Source organism: Nelumbo nucifera, chromosome 2 (assembly GCF_055504915.1).
Source record: "Nelumbo nucifera cultivar China Antique chromosome 2, China Antique-T2T, whole genome shotgun sequence".
Taxonomy (NCBI): Eukaryota; Viridiplantae; Streptophyta; class Magnoliopsida; order Proteales; family Nelumbonaceae; genus Nelumbo; species Nelumbo nucifera.
Window position 1 is genome coordinate 31,638,834 of NC_142650.1, and position 23,687 is coordinate 31,662,520.

The window sequence follows — 23,687 nt, forward strand, 5'->3', positions numbered from 1 at the left end:
AATATAAAACTAGTTTTTTTTTTTTTTTAATTACAAAGAAATTAAAAAATAAAAAACCCAAATTAAAAAATTAAAATATATATTTTTAGTGAAAAACTTAAAACATAAATTTGTGATTTATCAATTTTTTTGAAACTCGTGATCTGATGAAACTGATCCCACGTGCAAAAGCAAAACTGATCCGATTTCAGAAGTCGAAGAACCAGCCAATGAAAACCACCTATTTTGTGGGTGACCATGTTCACGAAAAGACCCATAACTGCAACCAAACACTCCCCCCGTGGTCCCTACCTCTGACATCTAAACGGCATGCACGCAGCGATGACGTCAAGATCCCAGAATCAACCAGGGGCATATGCGTATTTTCAAACTCAGGGGAAGTCAGACGACACGGATTCACGAACACACACGATCGGTCGGCTCTGATCTCAACATGGAAACGAAGCCCCAGGCCGGGCACGGCAGGCCCCCAGCCCAAAGATGACGAGGTCTGGCCCATTACTACGGATTCGAAACCCAACGTTTAGCCAAAATCCATAAACGGGCGGAATCCGACCGGATTCCTGGATTCTATTTAAATCACTTTAATTCCATTTGGACCATTTCTTTATTTTTTGTTTTCTCGTTTTCGTTTTCTCATACAAACCAAAACCGAAGTGAGCGAAGGAGCGGACAAGCGAACAAGAGGAGAGAGAGAGAGAGAGAGAGAGAGCAGAAAAAGGGGGCAAAAAGAAAAGAGGAAAAAACGATAAATCAAATTTTAGTTTAAAAGTTTGAAGAGAAAAACAGGTACAATGAGGAGCTCGGCCAAACATGTTTTTTTGTTGGTTTGTTGTTTTTTTCGTTTTTCTCTGGTGCAAAACCCTAGATTTTCGTTTACTCCTGGCTTCGCTCTACTTTGAGCCCTAGCTGGGGTTGGTCTTACATCCATGGTTTGGTTTCTAGGGTTTGGTTAGGGTTTCAATGGTGTGAGTTGCAGTGGAGCTCTGAAGCTTTGGGGATCCGTGAACGACAGAAAATGGCGTCCTCCGAGAAAGCGTTGGAAGAACAGCTCTTGGAGGCTGGGAATAGACTGCTGAAACCTCCCGCATCTGTCATTGAGCTTCTTCAACTACTTGACGTAAGCCCTTGTTCGTTACTTGTCCCGTTTTCTTTTTTGTTTTGAAGGTTGGATCCCCTTGGAGGGCTGTGTTGCTTGACGGATTTCTGTGTAGTATGTGCTGTTCTGTGCTTTTTTTTTTTTTTGCGATGGTCATGCCTTTTTCAGTGTGACTTCTTTATCTGGTAAATGATGTTTTAAATAGTGGGTGTGGGATTTATGTTATTTTGTTTTCTTTCACTCTCAACTAAGTTTCAGTGGCAGATTCTCTTGTGAGCTAAGTTCGAGGTATGTGTTTTCGTAATATTTTATTTGATTTTTTTAAAAAACAGTGCAAGCAGAGACTTGTTACTGGGGTTTCCATCGTTAGGATATTACATCCCGATGTTGTTGTGGAAGCATCTCAAAGAGTCATAGCTGTAAACGTGACCCTTTGTTTGATTTATACAAAATAATTTTGATTTGCTTATGAAGTTTTCATTATGGCGTCTGAAACCTGATTTGGCATAATACATTGAACCGGTGCCAAGATTTACACATGAGAAAACCAAAATAGAGGACATATCATTCAGATTTCAACCCATTTCCCAATCCAATTCACATGCGTGATGTGTGGTCTCCACTCCCTGCAGTGAAATAGCATGCTAGCTACCTTAAATTCCACTTTCCAGCTGATATATATTTCTAAAACCAAACTAGTTGAGCATCAGAAAAAGCAGAAAAACTTCATTGCTGATTGCATGTTGAAATTACTCTCTTGACAAGATACTTGTACGTTCACATGCATATGCTAATTGAGTATAATGTCATTTACTCCCATATAGGATGGAGCTCATAGAAAATCAATGGTTCACCCTCTATTCTTACTTACTACTATTGAATTCAACCTTGTAGGCATAGTGACATTTCCTTGGTAATCATAGTCTCCTATTTGACTCAGGCAGTGGGTGGGATCATTGAAAGAACATTGTTTCTTGGGCATCTGTTTTGGGGGAAATTTGATGCCCTTCAGTTCTTTAAGTTTTGTAATGGGTGGGGAACTATCACTTTTGATTACGGTGGAGATAGATTGTATATACGAGCTAATCTCATCTCTGTTCTTTTGTAAATGACCAATCTGCTCATATCTTTTTTATGAATAAAATTTTACATTAGTTATCCAAAAAATTATTGATCTTTCGATCACTTGCAGTATTGTGCTTCTGATTGTTTCTTTCCTCTTATAGTAGGACCTGTTACTGACAGGACACTAGGTCATAGTTCAGTCAGTTCAAATTTGCACTAGTTAGAGAAGGATAATTATGTTCATTGCAATTGTATTCATGATATTTGCTAATTGGGATTAATCTTATATATAATTAGAGGTTCCAAACACTTGCTGGTTTGGGGTGAGTGAATTTTGTTCTTTTTTTGGGTTGGAGGTTAAGCCTGGGTGGTCTGTTATGTCTGTAAGGTTGGGTCTCTAGATGGAGAGTTGGGTGTCAAGTGTTGGGTTGGTTTGTTTGTTCAATTTGGTTTTTTGGGATGGGAGCAAGGCGGTACCTTTTTTTTTGAGTTTTATTTATTTTTTTTCAAAACCAGTTCAGAGGGGTCGGTTTAAGGCCCGGCTACTCTCTGAACCATCAACCATGGTCTGACCCGATACAACCCCTGGAGGGGCGTATCGGGAATCCATCGGCATGATATGTATCGGCCGATACATGTCGATACTTTGAAAATTGGATGGGAGTGGTGTGAGTGAGGTTTGTTAGGGCGAGGTTTGTTTTTGTTTTGTTTGTGGTGATTTCTTATCACCGTTAGTATTTCTTTCTTTCTTCTCTCTTAATAAAATTTTTTCTTTATTTATCTTCAAAAAAGAAGACTTATTACTCATTTATTGGGGATTAAATACATTCATTTGGAATGATATTTCTGAAGGCTTTAAACTTTAAAGCCTGGGCATTGAACATCCTCTTAGATTATTCCTGTTTAAGATACCTGGTTAGCTGTTCTCAGGTAAACTGGACCTCATTAAGTGTTGAAGAGTATGGTGAAAGATGCATGGGTGTTTGCTTAATTCATTCCAAAATAAGCAAATAAACAAGTAGATAAAATAAAAAAAAGAACACTCTATGAAAATTGCCTTTCTTCTCAATATGGGAAGCAGTGCACGATGCTCCTGCCAATGTGTGGTCTTGGGAGGGACAGATACATGCACCGTTTTGGAAAAACTTTCTGTTTGTCCAGCTTTCCAACACTGACTTGCAATTTCAACATTTAGCAATCTGCAACTAGCTGTTAATTAACTTTCCTGTTCCCGCAGTTGTGTAGATATTAGAAAAAATTGGTAGATATCTGCAAGTAGTTGTTAATTAACTTTCCCACTTTACGTAACAGCTATGAATATTATCTCATATTAGAAAAAATATGGGTTATATTTTCTACCTTTCTTCCCCTTTCTTCTTTTTTGTATGCATGATTTGTTGCCACTTTTTGGTTTTTCTTTCTTCTTAAGATACCTTGGATATGTTCAAATGTTTTTCTCCTTGATTTTGTGTTCTTGATAAGTTTTTATTACCTGTGAATGGCTAAAGAAACTTGGACTATTGGAGGGTTTATTGTAAATTGATGAATCTATTTTACCTGTTTTTGCTGTTAAACTTTTTATCTTCATCGTGAATGCATAACTTGCTTCTTTAGTAAATTTGTTGACTTTTCTTGGCTAACCTTGCTAACCACTATGTATTCTTTTGATCGAATACTAGAAATGAATTCTATTATGATTGTTTAGAATCTTCTGTTGATCAATATATCTTATCTCTTCAAAAAAGTTTATTTTACCTTCTTAAAATATATATTATCTTATCTCTTCATCTAATTGCTAATTTGTGCACTTGTTAGCAAGTTGAGAATTATTTATCGAGGGTGGAGCAATCACCATCAAAATCAATGCAAACTGCACTTTGCCCCTCAATGAAGGCACTGATTGCTAATGAGCTTCTGAGGCATTCGGATATGGATGTAAAAGTTGCAGTAGCATCTTGTATAAGTGAGATCACAAGAATAACAGCTCCAGATGCCCCCTACGATGATGAACAAATGAAGGTAATTCAAATATCTTAATGTTTCTATTTTGGTTTTATCTGTATGTCCAATTTTTTGAAGGTGTTCCATTGTGGCTGCAGTTTCTGTAAGTTCGGGTGTGTACTTTTTGCATTCCATTTGGTTATTTTTAAGTAACTTTTATACTCATTTCTTTTACATGCAGGAAATCTTTCAACTGATTGTTGCAGCCTTTGAGAAACTGTTTGATATGTCTGGTCAATCATATGCAAAGAGGGTTTCAATTCTTGAGACTGTTGCCAAGGTTCGGTCATGTGTTGTGATGCTGGACCTTGAATGTGATGCTTTGATTATTGAGATGTTCCAGCATTTCTTGAAGGCTATTAGGTGAGAATGTGGTGTTGTATCTTCTTTTTGATCTCTTTGGAAAGAAATATTTGTCTTGAATGTTCTTGTCTTTGTTGCCTCATCCTTGTAGAGATTTATTGCTCTTGGTTTTTGTTTTTGTCTTTTTACAGTCTATTTTAGTGGTAACTTATCTGTTTAGTGAAAACTCCACAAATCCTGCTTTATTGCCATTGAAATACACGAGAAACTTAAGGCACCTATAGATCTGGTATTCTGGTTCTTGGGTATAGCTGATTGTGTTCTATTCATAGTCATGGAATGGACATAGCAAAGATTGGAGTTCTTACTTTTACAGTTTTATTTAATTGCTATTTATGTCATGTTTTATAGTTACATTCAACAAAGATAATCATGTTGGTTTAAGTTCTCATATTGATTGAAATCGTTTGTTCATATCACAAGAATCACGTGACACATGAAGATAAGTAATAACTTCCCATGTTGCCATACTGCTTGTTTGATATACAAGAGTTCAAAGGCATCTTGCAGAATGTTAATTTGGATTAGAGCTTAAGTAGTGAACAATGCTATGGATACAACTGCTGATAAAAAAATGCTATGGATACAGTCTCTTTCTTTTGTGCTGGGTATGACATCATATCTTACACATCTGGAACATTGCTAGGGGCCCAAAGATGGGAGGACTAAACTGGGCTGGCACGTTGTTCCAGATATATGATGCACTTTTATCTGGTAGAAGAAAAACATAATTTTGTACTATTAGCATTACTCTTTGTTAATTGAAACAAGCTGATTGCTTAAATGCTATTACAGTTGCAACTGTATAATGGTATTTTGGCATGCAAAAAAAGCTTGATAACACATGTCAGACAGATCTACTAAATGATGATAATGGCCATAGTTCTCAAGGTGCCAAAGGGGCATCTTGTTGCATAGTCACTTGGGTGTCAACCTTGGTGATGATTTTGTGATTTAAATCCATGAATCTTAAGATAATTCCCTAGTTTCCATAGAAGCCACCAGGGTACTGATCATCTTTCACTAGTAATAATTATCTATAGTCATCATAAAAAATGTAGACTTAATATTAAAACATAGAAAATTAACATATTCATGGGAAGAAAAACAGTGTCCTAGGAAAGTTTAAGTTACTCCTTGCTTATTGGTCGAGGATTTGAAGTTTTTGAAGGTTCAAAACCGCATTATTCATCAAAAAAAGTTTCAAGACAACATACACCAACATGTCTGTTGATTGAACCTTGAAAAGTAATAAATTAATAGTATTTTAACTCACAAACTGAATAATTTAGTTTAACATGGTCTGTTTTATTATTATAATTTCAAAAAAATTAGAATACAAGTGTATACAATATCACCATGTACAAAATAGCTAGACAATTAAGCGAGGTGACCCTCCATGGTCACCATGTTGCCTAGGCGTTGCTTTGATAACTATGTAATGGTATTAACAATGATCATTGTTTTCTTGTAACATGAACTGTTATCCCTGAACAATGTCTTCAAGTTGTTACTTTCTGTAGTAGAGTGATGATTTTTGGTGGTCCTGCCTATGATGCGATATCCATGTAAAATGGCTTTGTTATATGTCTAAATTTTGTGATTCATTTCCCAGTCCAGAGTCTAATAAATGTGAAAACAAGGATTTGCATTAAGAATTTATGTTCTTTCTCTCCTGGAAGTCTACAATGATATATAGTGTTGAATTTGATACAATAAATTTGTACATCCATACCACAATGTCTGCCGGGATTTTCAGTTATGGTCATAATAACAAGGCCTTGTGAGGTTTTCAGCAATTGACTTGTTGGATAAAATTTACTTTGTTGTTGTTGGTTTCTGCCCATTTGATGAACAACTCTGAATAAGTAGCCTATTGAGGGTGGGATGGGACAATAGAATAGCATTACCCATAACAATGCAGGGCAATAGCAAGACATTGCCATCATTGATCCAAAGAAAAGGGAGGGATTGCAATATAGGGTAGGAAAAAGTCGGTTCGTTAATGAGCTTTGGGTGCCTAATCATTGTCCTTGTAGTGATAAACTGAAGGAGATTTAATATACATTGTTTGATCATGCGCAGAAAAGAATCTCTACTATGCAGTTTGAAAACTTTACAAACAAAGGCAGCGAAAGGGCATGCAATGAAATACTGGTGGAACAAAGAAATAACACTTATATTTTCTGATACCCAGATACCTGTGCAAAGATACTGTTTTGTGTTTGGATACTCCAACTTCTGGTGTAAATCTGCATCCTACTCCTTGTCCACTGGTAACCTTGCTGTGTTTGCATCAAATAGTTTATGAGGACAGCCTCTAGTCCTCCATTACTGGATTGGAAAAAAACTAATTATGATGATTTTAGTGCAATATTTCCTGTGGACAATGCTAAAGAACTGGAATAGAAAAAAACCAGAAAAATATCTTAAAAATGCCAAGAAAACTGCAATACACATACCACATTCCATATGGGCATTTGGTAGTAGTCTTGACAAAAAGTACAAACAGTATTTAATGATACCTTCTATCTGATCCCCAAAAAACCCACCTTCCAAATTGATCATAACGATTTACTGTATATACAGCAAAAATTTACGAGTACCAATGGGGATCTCATTTGGTGTTTCCTGGGGTAATGATAATAAAGACTAATTGTTAAGCTGGTTTTGTGGGTCCATACCTTGTTGGAATATCATACCAATCATGATGCTAGTGTGGTTATTTTAGTAGCATCCAGTCTCTTTGGGCCTGCAAAATTCCCCATCTGGCCCTACATCATAGTTTTCAAGGTGCCAAGGTAAAGCTAGGTGACAGGGGGTGTTCCTTGTTTAGTCACCTAGACAATGGAATTTTGTACATAGAAGAATTCTAGGGTAATTCCCTTGGTTCAATAGCAACCCACAACCATTTTTCATTGATAATTATCTATATTCATAAAAAAGTATAAGCTTCATATTAAAACATAGAAATCACATATTTATGAGAAGAAAAGGAAGAAAAGAAAATTATTCATCAAAAAAGGAAGAAAAGAAAATTCAGAAAATATAGGGCCTGAGCTCCCATTTTATGGATAGAGGCTCTTCCTTGCTTATTGGTTTAGGTTTTGAAGACTGAAGGCTTTGTGGGTTCTAGGCAGTGTACAAACAACATGTGAGTTGATTGAACCTTAACAATTAAGAAAAACTAATATATAAACCCATAAAATGAATATTTTAGTTTAACAATATCTATGCAATTATTATAATATCAAAAAACAAAGAATATTTAAGTTTTTCATTGCGACATGTACAAAATAGGTAGTCGATTAAGTGAGGCGACCATCCATGAGTGTCTTGTTGCCTAGGTGTGGTTAATGATATAAAGCTGATTAGCATTTACTCTTTTTCTTTACTGGAGGATGCATAGCATTACTTGAGTTCTTGACTTTTAATGTGTGTTGTCAATGACACCATGTTATTAGGTCATAGGCCTCTGATGATTATTAGCTAGTTGATATTTTCTCGGATTTCACTCGCCCTACAAATTCCTGGCTGTTGTGCTTTGTTTTTCAGTTTCTACTGAACTGCCTTCACCTGTTCCCTCTCTCCACTGCAAAAGAACAAAAAGATATTTTTTGATGAAATGAATCAATTGTTTTGGGCCTAGCTGTAAGACGAAACATATAAGGAGTGAGGTGTGATCTATACTCCAAAGGACATATGAAAAATTGTACATACATATTTTTACTGTTTATAATTAATAAAATCTTCTGTTACTTAAAAAAACGGTTCATACATAGCTGCCAGGAGCTGTTGGGCAGTGGGCAGGATGTGGATATTCTTCCTATTTGTTTGTATTCTGATGATGTGAGGAATTTTTTGAGCTATATCCAGATGTATATATCGAGTTTATGAGTTAGCTGCACTGTAGGTGCTTTTCATTATATTTATTTTCTCATATCTGTTTATTCATGGAAAGAATGGTATTGTCCTATTGTCAGAGAGGATCACCCAGAAAATGTAGTTTCCTCCATGGAGACAATTATGACCCTTGTATTAGAGGAAAGTGAAGATATCTCACCAGAGCTTCTCTCCCCTCTCTTGGCTAGTGTGAATAAGGAAAATCAGGTATGTCTATTTTCTACATAACTTTGTGCTTTGTTTTTGTCTTTATAGTTTTTCTTCTGCTTGTTGTATATGTCCTATTGTTCATAGTTTCATACTCTTTTTTTTTCCAGGATGTTTTGCCTATTGCACGGAAGTTGGGTGAAAAAGTAATTGAAAACTGTGCTGCTAAGCTCAAACCCTACATGATGCAAGCAGTTCAATCCACAGGCAATTCTTTGAATGATTACTATAAAATCGTCTCCAGTATATGCCAAGAAACATCTGATACTGTGGAACATAATGATGCCAATACTTATGTTGAACATTTAGTAAGCCTCTGACTTCATTCTGGATAGCTGTATCCACATGATTGGTGTTGTTAGAACCATTATATTCTGTTTTCCAATCAATTCTCTTTATGTTATGCACTAGCTGTTTTAAACCAGTCTTTTAAAAACCAACCCGGAGGCTGAACCATTTTCCCCTCTGGGTTGTGGGTCTGTGGTTCAACCGTTTGGGTCGAACAGCGCACACCATCATATATATATATATATTTACAATGTAATCATTTGTATACTTTTCATAATTATATAATCATAATCATATACATATATTCAGATTTATGTAATCAATGTAAAATCATAATCATACACATTTTCATAATTATGTAATCAATGTAATCATTGCATATTATAGGCCAACCTTGTGCACATAGCTCCCACCAATGTGGGGTCTGGGGAGGGACAGATGTATGCAGCCATATCCCTACACATACAGATAGGCTGTTTCCAAGATTTGAACCCTGGTCACCCAGGCCAGAATGGCGTAACCCAACCATTGCACCAGGGCCCACCCTCATGTTCTGCATATTATATATATATTTTATTTGTGGATTAATTTTTATACTAAAAATTAAGATTTGAGGGCACAGAAGGGGTCTTTTGGAAAAAAATAGTGGGTGAAGGTGCCTTTGGCTCCTTGCAACGCATAGATTGCAAAAAGTTATCCTACATAAAAAGATCACATTAATCCAACCATTTAGTGGAAAGCTATGGCCTCCAGAAATCTTCTTATGAATTGCAATTTGCAACCTGTGACCCACTGACCAGGTCAAGCGGGCCAAAGGTTCAACTGCCTGCGTTGATGTTTTGACCAAGTCAATGGTGTTTGAACAATTTCTGGATTTGGGGTTAACCCAGACTGGCATTGGCATTGGGTGATGGGTTAAATGGTTTGACCATCTGCGTTAACAATGAGTTGAAAACACTACTTTGTACTCATTACATATACATGGGATGCTGACAGTTCTTTTATTCATTAGCTTTATTCGACACCACACCCCTATTTCAAATGTTCTTTTGAGTGCCTTGTTGGAAGTAATTCGGGATTAACTCAGCAATGACACTGGGTGATGATTCAAATGGTTTGATCCCTTGGGTCAACAGCAGTTTGAAAACATGACTTAGGACTTGAGCTCAGTACATATATATGGAATGTTGACAGCTCGTTTACTTATCAGCTTTATTTAGCACCATGTCCCTATTTTGAATGTTCTCTTGAATGCCTTGTTACTGGAAGGTAATCTCCTTTGGTGAGAATAGGTGCATCTACATTATATAAATTTGCCTATATGTGCATCTACATTGAATAAATTTTCTGGATGTGGACCTTGCCCAATCAAGGGGTCTTTAACCCATTAGGATCTCCTTTACAAGGTGATAAAACATCAAAACAAAAAAAAGAAGAATTAAAGCAAATCCCAATAATTACTTTAAACTAGATTACTTTAATGGATTGGAGAATTATATTTTTGTGAGCCAAGTTTGAGCTTGAGTTCTTTAGAACCTTTTAAACCTTGCAGGGCATGATATAGTGTTCATTAAATGGGCTATTGTACTAGTGGAACAATGACTGGAATTGCTTGCTTTACCAAAACTTATAGCAAGCTAAAGTGCTTTTCTGGTCCTTTCACTATCTTTAAATGAGTGGAGTTTTTAATTTATTCTTAAATTATGCTAAGTACTTTTGGTTTTCACTTTAGCGTTGAAACGCTTAATGGTAATAAAAACTGTATTGGAAAAGACCACCTTGGACTATTAGAATTTATGTTCTTAAAATTTTTGTCTGCTTACCAAATAAAGCTTTAATTTTGTATTCTTTCTTAAAATTCTGAAGGGATATTTTGCATTGGATAGGAGTTGCATAGCTTAACTATTAGCATTTAACTTATGTTTTAATATAATCAATTGATGCTCAAATTCTTCTATGGCATCAAAGATATCATTAAGTGACCTATGGCTATTGCAAAGACTACTTGAAGTGAGCAATGATGGTATCCTGTCTTTTCCACTCTGCTAAGAATTGAATTCCGTGTAAAATATTTGATGCATTGAATTGAGGCTGAAGTATATTACTTCTCTATTATAGGTTTTGTAGTAAATTAAAGTACAACTTGTACTTACTTGAGGGGAGATCCAAAATATGTGTGTTCTACATTCATATGTTCTGTATTATATATATACATATGAAGTAGAAATAGGCAACTGCATTTGTTTGAGGGTCTGTTTGATAATGGCTAAACTGAATTACTTATTCCTTTGTCTTTCGGTAGATGAATTAGTTATATAATAAAATATTTGTGGGCATAACAATCAAACCCAACTTCAGCTAAAAGATAAAGCATTATTTAGTTCAGTCACTTCAGCTATTGCCTGGAATCAAACAGCCTCGTCTAACCCAATTCACCACTTTGCCTTACTTTTCTTGTATGATGTGAATTTGTTTCCTTCCATATGGTCCAACTGATGGCAAATCACATGATGTTTTGGCCAAATTTTAGGATTGTCCAAGTAGTAATCAGGTCATCAAAGCTCCGCAACACCACCAAGAAATGTTAGTGTTTTCAACCTGTTGTTGACCCAGCTAGTTGAACCGTTTGAACCGTCACCTGGGCCTGGCCAAGATTCTGGGTCCAGTTCTAGTAAAACCCGGAAATTGGTCAAAAATTGTTGACCTGATAAAAAAGTGTCTGACCTGGGTGGTTGGACCGTTGACCCATTCGACCTGGTGACTGGGTCACGGGTTGCATACTAAATGTGTATGCAAACTTCCGGAGGCCATAACTTTGTGCTCCGATGCTGATTGGGGTGGTCTTTTTTTTTTGATTTTGGGTAGCATTTTGAGATTTATGCGTCCTGAGGCATCATACTCGCCTTGTCCCACTAATTTTGCGAAAGACCTCTTTTTTGACCGCAAATCTCACTTTTTAATATTTTTTACAAATTAAAATAAAAACTGAATTAAAAAACACAAAATAAATATAAAACAGTACATATTACATGTAGGGCATAATTATACATTGTTTATTGATAAAATGCATGTTTATACATATCTATAGGTCCTGTATATGCGTATATACATATATCTAATTATTACATATTGCTGATGTGGCATGGTATGACCTATTCGACCTTGACGGTTGAACTGGTGACCCACGACCTGGAGGCAAAAACAGTTTGGCCTCCGGGTTGTTTTTTAAAACATTGAGAAACATTATTAGTTTATTTTCTTAATTGAATTTAATATTAGATTTTGAAGTTGGTACTTTCCTTCAAATGGTAAGGGTAGAGTCAACTAGAACCCAAATCAAGAAAAGTATAGATATAAAGTATCCTGTGAGGAAATCTTAGTAATGAATCTGCAGATAATATCTTGATGAAGGGTTCCAATGTTTTCTCATTAGTAAGTTTAAAATCTTAGATGTTGACCTGCATGAGGTGAGTAATAACTCCATATTGTTTGATGTTCAAATGTTGATATATGTACTCAATAATGTGTTATCACTACAGCAACCTGAATTTTGTTGCTTTTTGCCCTGTGGGATGGGGGGTGGGGTACTTCAATCACTAATCTTAACTTGTTAAGAACTTAAGCTTGATATGCATGTAGTGACTGGGGATCTTCTAGCCAAGTCCTCATGTCCTAAATTTTCTACCTTCCTTAAATTGAACCTTTGAAGTAAAAAAGATTCTCATTCAAAGGGAAGTGGGCTGGATTTTGTTTTACTGCTTGTGCTACGTTTTCCTAGTAATACATTATTTAAGATCCGATAGGAATCAATAGTGTATGCACATTCCTCAAGCTCTGTGGTGTCAAGGGTGATTAAATGCTGGATGCAGCGGTGAACTGGTTGTGCTGTGTGGGAGTGGAAGTGTAAGGTTGGGGTTGTGACTCTTTACCTGGAGGTGCACCTAAATGTTTCAAATTCATTTATAGATTCATGGCATATAAAAAATTGTAAGTAGCTTTTGCCCTTGTTTGTTTACCTGGTTGGGTTTTACCTTTTCCTAGATGTAGGATATTAATCCCTTGTATTAACAACCTTGGCTGCCAAGGGTATTAGTTTTTGTGTCGGTCATGGTTGTAATGAGCTAATGCTGGTGTTCCTAGTAGATTACCATGTCTGGCCTTGCATAAAAACTATGAGTAGTTATCCATAAAGACTGTATGAATAGTTTAAGGCTAGTATCTTTTAGTGAAGGTTCTATTAAAACTGGTAATTTTTGAAACTTGATGCAAATTTGTACAACACGACCCCTCTTTATGGACAAAATGTTAACGTCAAGGATCAAAATATTGAATCTGAAAAACACCTTGCAAGTTAGATAAGTTGTTTGCTTATTAATGTTATGATATGTGGTTTTTCTTGTATGCATGGTTTAAATGGTTCCTTACCCATTTTATTCACTTGATTCAGGCAGATGAGAACAAGCTGGCTGGAAGGACTGCTTCAGATGAGCAACAGCAGGCAAGTAGAGACTTTTTTTTTTGTTTGTGTATTAACTGTCAATTCTTTTATGTTCTCAATGGGATCTCATTTATCAGGAAGAGTTACGTAAAAAAGCTTGAATTTGCTATTTATCAGGTGGCAAAGGAGCTTTCATTAGAAGCTGTTTGTCCTGGAGCAGTTAATTCTGCTTTGGACAAAGCTCCAAAATCTGTGACAAGCAATGGCACTGCTCAAGTTGTGAATAATGACTCAAACTTTGTGCCAAATTCTCTGAAAAAGAAGCTTGAGCGTTCTCGTCGTGCTTCTCAATCTAAAAGTACTGAAGCAGCAACCAAGGCTGAGGCTGATAGTGAGAAGGTAGTCAAATCAGAAACCAAGTCAGGTCAGGCTGGTAAAAAAACAAGGGGTCGGAAAGCTAATTCTTTGGTTGGTTCAGCAGAAGTTTCCAACAACTCTCGGATTAAAAGTGAGAAAGAAGCTGTGGAAATGCCGGACAGCAGAAAGAGTCGCAGCAAGGAAGCTGATAGTGCACCTTTAGAGGGTCTATCTACCAAGGATGCAGCTGTTTTGTCTGAGCAGGAAAAGGAGAATCAGACACAACTATCTTCTCCAACAGCCTCCCAGAATGAGGCTGCAAACAACACTTCACCTTCAAGTCAAACCCATCCTGCTGGGACTCATCCCAAAAGGGCCCTTAGAGGACCAAAGAAGAAAGGGAGTGCAAGTCAAGATGCTGATCCAGGTTCACCTTCTGTTCCAAAGGAAGCTTTATCTAGTGATCATGCTGATGATGAAACTCCACCTTCAGCAACTGTTAACTCAAAAAAAGAGTCTGAGGGCACAAGTGATATTGAAGCAAAACCACATAGACGTTCCGGTAAAAAAGCACCTTCTGGCAATGCTAATGAGAGGAATTCAGCACCTGTGGATGACACAAAGAAGGAATCTGCGTTTTCAAGCGATTCAGAAACAAAATTTCGGAAGAAGCCCAATAAGAGGGCAGATGAGAGGAATATACACGAGGATGGATCATTAGTGAAGGAGCAGGAGGGTAAGAAAAAGCGGGGAAGGGGTAAATCTGTTTCTGAGGATGATATAATTGAAGAACCCAGTAGCAAGGTACCATTTTCATTTATTTACCATTGCCTTCCTTTGGTTAGTTTTTACTTCCTCAGCATGAGTGTTCATTAATGGAGGAACATACCATTACTTGAGCCCTAGACCTATGATTAGTTTCCTGCAAGTGGATAACCGGTTGATGTATTGTGATTTTTTTCTTCAAGTAATTGAGTCTGGCAATCTTTTGTTGTTATGAATTTTACAGAAAATGGTTTCTTCACCAAAGACTGTCACCAAGTCTTCAAGTAAAGATCAAGCTCATTTGGAAGAAAAATCTAGGACAAAATCAAAGAGAAAGCGTACGCCAGGGAAGGAAGAGGTATGAGCTAAGGTGTTGAGATTTTTCTTTTTGTTCTGTTTGTGTGAATTTTTAACTGCAAATTGTTTGATTTGTTAATGTAGAGAACACTGATGTGGGCCCCACAGTTGTGGTCCCACTCTGTCCGTAGGGCAGAATGTTCCTAGTCATCCTAGGGTTAGCTGCTGTTATTCTAGTTGTTATTTATTTTTCAGTTTTATATTATTATGTGTTATGTAAATACCAAGGGCAGATGTGTCCTTTCATGTAACTAGCATAACCTATAAATATTAAATAGAAGTGGCGGCGGCAGAATAATTAAGATTCTGTCATTCCTTTCAAAGTTTGTGTTCTACTGCTCTCTCTCTACTCTTTCTCCTCTTTCCTCTACACTCTCTTCTTTTCGAACCTGAAATTTCTTTGTGTTCAAGACTGCTATCAGTCTTGAACAACTACAGTTAATTTCACTTTTTTGGGAGTTGGGTAAGATTTCTATTTCCTCTGTCATTCTGGATGTGCACCATAAAGAGAACAATAAAAAAATAATCTGCAGGCAACAACTTACTGGTTAAGCAGAGGTTTTAAATTACTTTGAACCTCTTGGTATTGTCAAAGATCAATAGTTCTATGTGTAACTGGTATACTAGTAACATCAGATAGAATTCTTAAAATTTTGGCCCAGCATGGGTGATAAATAGGATAAAGTCAAGACAAATAGATGAAGTATGTGAAAAGAAACTGGTACAATGGGAATGACCAAAAAGAAAAAGGTTAAGAAATGTAGAAAATGATAAAAGAGCATAGGTTTTCTTAAAATGTGTAGATGTCTTGAATTTCCCATTTGAACATTGAAAAAGGAGTGCATTTGGTCCAAAGATGTTGGACTAGTGATTTAAAAGGCGCACCTAGGTGTACAGGTGAGGCGCATTTTAAGGTAGGCGCCTCATGCAGGTCCTAGGCGCAACACTTTCAAAAAGCGCACGCCTGATGCACCTTAGACCAGGTGTGTGCCTTTTGAAAATTTTATGCTTTTTTTTTTCCCGCTTGCTTTGCTCGCTCATTGAAGCTTTGAGAGAACCCCCTACTTGCTAATGTTGTTCATTCATTCATCCTACTAAAATATCTTCTTAAAAAAGCAATTAAAATTATAAAATCATTATTTTTTTTTGTGTGAGAACTAAGAATTTAAGACCCTAAATGGTCTTGTTTGGGCTTGCCTCGAGGGACATGGCACAAAGGCAGTTCGTTGAATCAGGAATGTAATATGTTTTATATCACATTAGTTACTTGCAGTAATGCAATTGAGGAAAACAAAGAGATTGTGGGCTTTGCATGCTTGATATTTTTAATTTTAGATGTTATGTTTATGTATTTTAATTTTAAATAATAGGTTTTTTAAAACATTAATTTTAAAATTTAAGTTTATATTTCTTATTAATGTTATGTTTAATATTTTTTGCATTTTTTTGAATTGTCATTTTTTGATTTTTAACATTTTTTTTTTTTTGTATTTCTATGACTTTCTTCAAAAAGGTGTGTGCCTTGCCTTGCACCTTGCGCCTCGGGAGAAAATTGGCCCTTGCGCCTTTTTTGCACCTTGTGCTTTTAAAACACCTTGTTGGACCTGTTAGTGGAATTTTTTTAGTATAATTTCTCACATAACATAATTCACCCAATTAGACTAATAACTGGGTTTTTTTTTTGTTATTTGGGTAAGCCCCATGCAGGAAATCACATAGATGTTCCCTTAATTATATCTCTGCTAAGGGCAGAGAAAACCCTTTGATTCTGATTCAGAAGTACAAATGAATAGACTAAACTAAGTAACATTTTTCTATAGAAATTTCCTTTTGAAAATTCTGGTGTATATTTCCTCTTTGTTGAGAGAAATACCAGCAAATAAATAAACTTTTTATACATAACAAGTAAATAGGTATCAAAATAGTCATATTTCATCAATAAGGCTACAAATGGCCTTTAAATTATGGTTATGTGCATTATCATGGTGTGAGGAACCATAATCAGCCAAGTCTCATGAACAAGGCTGTAGATGGTTGTCTCCCTCACATATGATTAAAATGAAACAAGGAGAAGAAGAAAACGGAAAATAATAACGACAAAGAATGAAAGTGTGAAAGGAGTATAAGGAAAGGCACAAGTCTAATAGAGGAAGTTGTAGGAGAATCATAATGAAGAAGTGGAGGAGGAATACTGCAATCCCAACCTTCTTCTTTCTCCTCTTCTCCCTTTTCTTCCACACCACAACCTTCTCCTCTTTGTCCTTTGGTTTGTCTCTTGTTGATGTAAATTCAATCAACTGAATAGAATTAGCCACATTAGCCCCTTCTCCTTGTAGAAGAGGGGCTTATATAGAGGAGGGAGGTGGTTAAGTAACTCCCCACTCTTCTCTTCTTAAGGTGCGAAGTGTCCCCTCCACTTCAAGTGGTTAAAGGAGAGAAAATAAATCCTTCTGCCTAGGGTGCCAAGTGTCCCATTAAATGCTTATTGCATTACAAACAAGCCCAATTAACTTGGGGCCTGTTGTTCACTAAACTAGATTGGGCCCTTTTCTTTACTAAAATGTTTCAGCCCACCAATAGAACTGATTGGGCTTATAAGAAAGCCCTTTTTCTTCTTTATTATTATTTTTTTAATCTGTGCCTAGGAGTATCTTAATAACCTGTTCCCAGTCCAGCAAACTTAAGGACTTAACAGGACCGGTGTTATTGCTAGTGTTATCTGTTTATGGCGCTGTTATTTTGTCTTGCACTTGTGCTACTGTTCGGCGAGTCTCAATTTTCTCTACTGCTGCAAATACTTGAAGGGAAGGAAATGCTTGTATATTAGGGAAGGGGTTAAGTGGCTGATGCCAGCCTAAAAATATAGAATTCTTTTCATATATCTAATAAAGTTTTGATAGTTATCAAAATGAAATGAATGAAGGAAAATTAGTACTGCTTTATCTCAATTTAGAGCCACTTCTTCATCTTTAGTTAAATACTACTGCTTTATCCTTTTAAATGGATTTTCCTCTCTTAACTTGGAGTTAAATTCCATGTCAGGCTTCTGAAACACCACATAATGTGAAGGGTCATGGTGAGGACTTGCATGGTGCCAGGATCAAGGTTTGGTGGCCAAGAGATCATACGTAAGTTCTGCAATTGTGTTTCCAACTTCCCGAGACATCCCTTTATGCAGTTGCATGTGCACTTGATTGTTAGACATTGGACTATCCCTAATCCTAAAGATAATAATGAATTGAAATAAAGAAAGGCTAATTTAGTTAGTAAAAGTAATTATGCACCATGCATTTAATCATTTATGTACAAATAGAAGTAAATGGTTCAATATAATTCTTCAGAAAAAGTTCAATATTCAGAAAAAAATAAAGATTCAGTGAATAACTCTTGTCAAGATATATTTATTGTTTGAAAACTATTATGCTTGGTCATGACGTTTGCCAAAAAGTTGCATATTTTGACAGCAATGACCTGGCAAGGAAATGATGGAAAATAAACTACCTCTTAGTCTAGCAATTATGAATGTTAAAATTTATTAGATCATTTCACATGTGAAAAGAAAATACAGAAGAGTTTTAGAAAATGCAGATCTGTTAAACATAATGGTTGTGACCCTAGCTTTTAACAGGTTTCATGGGAGGGCAGTAGATTGATGATCTGATTCAATGGCTAATGTGTGGGTCAAACCTCCTTGAGATAATGTGTCTGTGTCTTAAGGGTGGATATCTCCTGTGCATGTGTCTTCTCAGTCTTTTTATTGTATTATATATTTTTTTTGTTGCTTGCTATTGTTATTTTTTTTCTCTAATCAATTTCATATGTCAGCCTTGTATTTATGGTTTGCTTTGATGGTTTTATGTAATGCAATACAAACTCTATCTAATTTCAAAGAGTTATTAAGGTTTCCATGTGTACATTATTCATGTATATTTAAATTATTTTGCTCTACAGGTTTTATAACGGTGTTATTGAGTCATACGATCCTGTTAAAAGGAAACATAAGGTGAAATTATTGCTTATGCTACATGTCTATAAGACATTTTCCTCCTTGCCTTGCATTTTATGCTTATTACTTCTATGCAGGTTTTATATGATGATGGTGATACTGAGATATTGAATCTCAGTAAGGAGAGGTGGGAATTTATTGAAGATAATGAAGCGTCAGACAGGGTTGGTTTGACAACTAAATTCTGTATCTTGCCACATTTGTTGTGTCCAGTATATGGTTTTTATGCATGTTTTTTTTTATTTTTAAATTTTTGTACAGGAGCAACCAATGGATCTTCCAAGTCCTGATGCTTCTGAAATGTAAGTATTTCTGGTTGATGATATCCAATTTTATTTAGGTAGAAATGCTTAAAATTTCCTGTTTTGAGTGTGAAACATGATGCAATTTTTAAAATTTTGAATTTCTTAATATGGATTAGACTATTAGTCCAATGGGCCATTGTTTTGCTCAGTGATAAAACCTAAGGCTGACAAATGTGAGAAAGTGGGTTTGAGTCTGAGGGCAGCCACTCTGCAAAAAATGCACTAGGTTGGGTCCTTATCCAGTGCATCCCTCCCAAGATCCTTTATAGGAAGGATCAACATTGGATGATGGTCATTTCATGTAGATTAGTCTTTGTGGATGTAATTTCTCGTTTGCAACAAGATGTGGCTGTAAATTATGAGGAGTGCTGCAAACGGGTGTTAAATTATCATCTATTTGATTACAATATTATACTCACTATTTTCTGGAACTTCATACTCTGATTCTTTCTTTTGTTCTGGACTAGATCTTCAAATATGAATAAAAATATTGTTCAACTATGCCAAATCTCCATCTGTGATAGTCTGAAGTTTCATGTTCCCACAGCCAGCAACTGTTGAATGTTTTTTCCCCTTTGTAGTGAAGTACGAATTTACGATTGAAGTAAGAAATTGGATCCTAAATGGTAATGATGTTACATGGAAAGAGGCACAGGAATCAGAATCTGACATACTGAATTCTTACTTGGCAAGACAAAAAACAATTACTTGCAAACATGTCTGTTCTGGACCAGATTATTGTTTGCAATGCTGTTCATTTATGTCAAATAAGAGAGGATTGTTATATACAACTATCCCTTAAGAATCCAGTGATGGAATCTGATGTGCCCAACATGGGTACTTTATGCAATATTGTTAATTAATGGCATTTTCCCCTTTTCTGTAGGAGTAATAGGAGCTAAACGATAGTTAAAAGCTTTATGGTTTTTCTAGTCAATTAATGCTTTGATTAGGATCTTTAGGTTTACTCTTGGAGTTCTACATCTTCTTGGTTCTTTGTCTCTGAATATAAGGTTATTCCATTTGTATGATTTAGGTTCCAAGCTTTTTATCACTATGCTGAGCATTCTTAATGGTTGATAGACATTTTTCTTCCAAGTTGTAGACCTAAAGCTTACCAGGCATTTGCAGACATGCTACTGTTATTTGTACTTCAAGTGTGTTCCAACTTGTGCTATATGTGTTGGGCCTGGACTGATTGGTGATTGCTTGGTAATGCCCAGTCAGGTTAAAATTATTAACTTTGGTATATTTGCTAGGTCATAGCCATTGTATTGGGGTTTATCAAAGAAAGAAAGAAAAACCAACTCCTCAGTTAGTGACTCTGTAGATTTTGTTAACCTCTGCTTAATATAAGATTCCAACAGATGGTGTTTGGACTTAAAACTCTATGTACGGATTAATATAAGATTTTATTAACCTCTGCCAAAGTCTATACATCTCATCGTAATCCTGGTTTACCTTGGCTGACATTTGATGGGATGCTTTTTCATGTGAACTTAAAACTCTATTTTGTTTCTTTATTTTGTTTGAATTGGTTGAACATCTAAATGTGTTTGCTCTATGTACTGATAAAAATGTATTTTCTCTAATTCTTGGACAAGTTTCAGGAATTTTCATGTTCTTTTCATGATGTCAGTTTTCTTCTTTTAGTTGAAAAACTGTATTTTGTTTTAACTCCTAGTTTGTTCTGATCTGTCGTCAGCCACCAGAAGAAGAAAGCAAAGACAAATTCTGAATCCTCAACCAAGCATGCAAATGCTGATTCTTCTGCGAAACGGTTAGTGGATGTTCTTATCTGATTTGATATTTGATAATAGTCTATGGATGTTGAAGGTTTTAAAAGTTGGAAAATTGGAATTCTAGGGGAGGTGGTACAACCAACAAATCGAAAAGCGAAACCCCAAAGTCCAGTGGTAAATCCAGGGACGATGGAAAGCCAAACAACAAAACCAAAGGTGCAACTCCTAAGACAGTTGGAAAGTCGAAGGGCGATGGTGGTGGAAAATCCAAGGAAGACACTTCTAAATTCGGCAGCAAACTGAAAGATGAAACCCAAAAATCTGTTGGCAAATCCAAGGATGATACACCCAAGACTGGCACCAAGACCAAGGTTGAGACACCAAAGACTAACACCAAGAACAAGGATGAGACATCCAAGACTAGCAGCAAGACCAAGGATGAGACACCCAAGATCAGCAGCAAGTCCAAGGGTGAAGGACCTAAAACTGGCAGCAAATCCAGTGCTAATGGCACCTCCAGTAAAGGAAAATCTGGTTCGTCAAAGGTGCATGTGGAGTCAGCGAAGGGAAAATTGCCAGATTCAGCTAAGGGACAAGAAAGTGAGACAAAGAGTGGGAAGAAACGGGGAAGAAAGTTAAATGGCTGACGTGGACCCCCTCTATTCTGATATTTACTGGGAGCATGAAACCTTTTTTATCTTGTTACCTGTGTTCCTCAGGTAAATATAATCCTTAATTACTCTATTTTCAGTCGGAGGAATGCATGGATCTGTTGCTGCAAGCGCTCCGCTGTACTTAATGGTGTGACCATGTGGTGGTACTTTGTCATGTTTGGCATTTCAACAGACGCTGTGGCTAGTGGTGTAGATTGGAGGTTTGGAGGGTTATATTGGTGGTGGAGAGGTCTTGCAACAGTCTCAGAGTTTCATGCTTTTAAATGGAAAAATCTTTTGCAGGGTTGCAGTATTGACCTAGGGCCCTTTTGTCAAATTTATTTTTGTTGATAGTGAAATAGTTTTATTAACTCTGATGCTGATGCTGAGATCTCTGCTTCCCAAGTTAAGAGAAATTATAGGTCTGTGCTGGCTTTCTGAATCTTCCTACTTGAAATATATTGTTTGGAACTACTATACGAAAATGTTCACACTAACAGTAGTCGAATGGGCTTTTTTTTTTTTTTAATGGTTTCGTAGAACATCCCCCATGTCTAGGGAACATATTGTGCGATTGTGTCCTCTCGAGATGTGACCGTCAGATTTTTCTTGTAGATTACCACAGTTTTGATTGAAACCTCGTCTGGATTTTAATTAGGTTTTATATATTTATAGGATGGAAATGGGAAAAGTGTACTGTTTCTTCCGCTCTGGTCTAACTTCTATTTAATTCAAGTGACTTTCATGATGCTTTCAGGAACCTCGAATTTGTTCTCCCAAATTAGGCCCCACACTGACAGCCCCAGCCGCTCGCTCCACTAAAGTATTGAACCCAATGAACAGCACCAGAAAATATGTAGAATTGGTCGTTTCTATTCGTTGTGGCTGAGTCCATGACCCAAACACAACACAGCCTTGAGCTGGCCATCCATTCCAGACTAATAAGAATATGGGTCTATATAGGGAATCAGCATATAAATGCGAATGTTTTCAATTCTGTATCATCAGGTACACAGCATGCTTTCAACAGACTCAGAGGGTGGTTTTCTTGCAACAACGATTAGCTCTGATGCAACAACGATTAGGAAAGCCGATTGTCTATAGGCACTACATTTGGAGTTCATTTGTAATTTTGTATTTAGGAATTAGGGGCTGATTGAGAATGATATTTCTTGTTGTCAAGGATTTTTAGACGGAAAGACCTGAAAAGGCGAAGGACTGCTTTTCTTTTGGAGATGGTCTGGGTATACTGTGACCAGGTTGCTGCAGTGCCTACGAGGCGCTTATATCTTTAGTAGTGTGGGCCTATGGAACTTAACTCCATGACAATATGTATAGGGGTGGCATTTAAACCGGGGCTTCATGACAAACAGATTAAGGAGATAAAAAATAAGTGAAAACTTAAATATCTTTTGACGGAATCAAAGATTCTAAAGATTAAAGGCTTTCTTGTGAGCTGTGATTATCTCAAATGATGCAATCAAGAATAGCGAGTCCGAGTGAAAAGGTTTGTCGAGTCACCTTCCCTACACTTTCTTTTAGTTACTACCGGTTGGGTTCTGCAAGAATCTTTCATTTCCACGTGGTTACTTGTTTTGGTCCCAAAAAGAACCACATGGAATAAATTCCAACCTTATGTTCCCTCTCTCTAGTTACTTAGCTAGTAGCTTCTACTCATGGAATAAGTCTCAAGCATCTTACTACATGTTCACAGTGAGCTGTTACGGGTGGATTCGAGTTGAGCAGAGCTGAATATCTAGTTATTTGATTGTGGTTTGCCAATATACTGTGAGCTCGAGCTTGATTCAAGCTAGAAACTTGAGTTCAAATTCAACTCGAGTCAAATGCTGGTTAGTTTGAGTTCGACTGTGAGTCACAAACATTTTAGAAAATTATAAAAACCGTGAGCCCAACTATGTATGTATGTATGTATATATGTATTATAAAAGCTCGATTAGGCTCACGAGCCTCACAGGTCGAGCTTTATTGGGTTCAAGTTTGGTTTGATTAGAAAATGAGTCTATATATATTGGCGTTCGAGATCGGTTTAGATCGAGTCGAATCACTTTCATGAGTTAATTTTGAATAGCTCATGAAAAGCTTGGCTCGTGGCCACCCATACTTTTGTCCAGTCCAAC

General features: G+C 36.5%; 1 protein-coding gene across 2 annotated transcripts; it reads left to right on the forward strand.

Annotated features, from left to right (window-relative positions):
• Nucleotides 1–601: 601 nt before the first annotated feature.
• LOC104603322 (sister chromatid cohesion protein PDS5 homolog C-like) lies at nt 602–22,034 on the forward strand. 2 transcript variants are annotated; one of them, XM_010267324.3, is made up of 15 exons: nt 602–789; nt 946–1,120; nt 3,980–4,183; nt 4,347–4,528; nt 8,512–8,638; nt 8,749–8,946; nt 13,374–13,424; nt 13,542–14,525; nt 14,731–14,844; nt 17,886–17,971; nt 18,795–18,846; nt 18,927–19,013; nt 19,111–19,151; nt 20,860–20,934; nt 21,021–22,034. In XM_010267324.3, exons 2-15 carry the CDS (start codon nt 1,019–1,021, stop codon nt 21,541–21,543), a joined length of 2,826 nt encoding a protein of 941 aa, XP_010265626.1. In that variant the 5' UTR covers nt 602–789; nt 946–1,018; the 3' UTR covers nt 21,544–22,034. The 2 variants fall into 2 exon arrangements, with proteins under 2 accessions (XP_010265626.1, XP_088753057.1); XM_088896931.1 differs by lacking the exon at nt 602–789 and having other exon boundaries at nt 790–1,120.
• Nucleotides 22,035–23,687: the final 1,653 nt, after the last annotated feature.

Excerpts from the sequence above, each read along its gene's own strand:
- LOC104603322 (XM_010267324.3), top strand. The coding sequence starts at position 1,019 with ATGGCGTCCTCCGAGAAAGCGTTGGAAGAACAGCTCTTGGAGGCTGGG. Across the intron at positions 19,014-19,110 it reads ATAATGAAGCGTCAGACAGG|GAGCAACCAATGGATCTTCC; the intron begins GTTGGTTTGACA and ends ATTTTTGTACAG. Across the intron at positions 20,935-21,020 it reads GCTGATTCTTCTGCGAAACG|GGGAGGTGGTACAACCAACA; the intron begins GTTAGTGGATGT and ends TTGGAATTCTAG.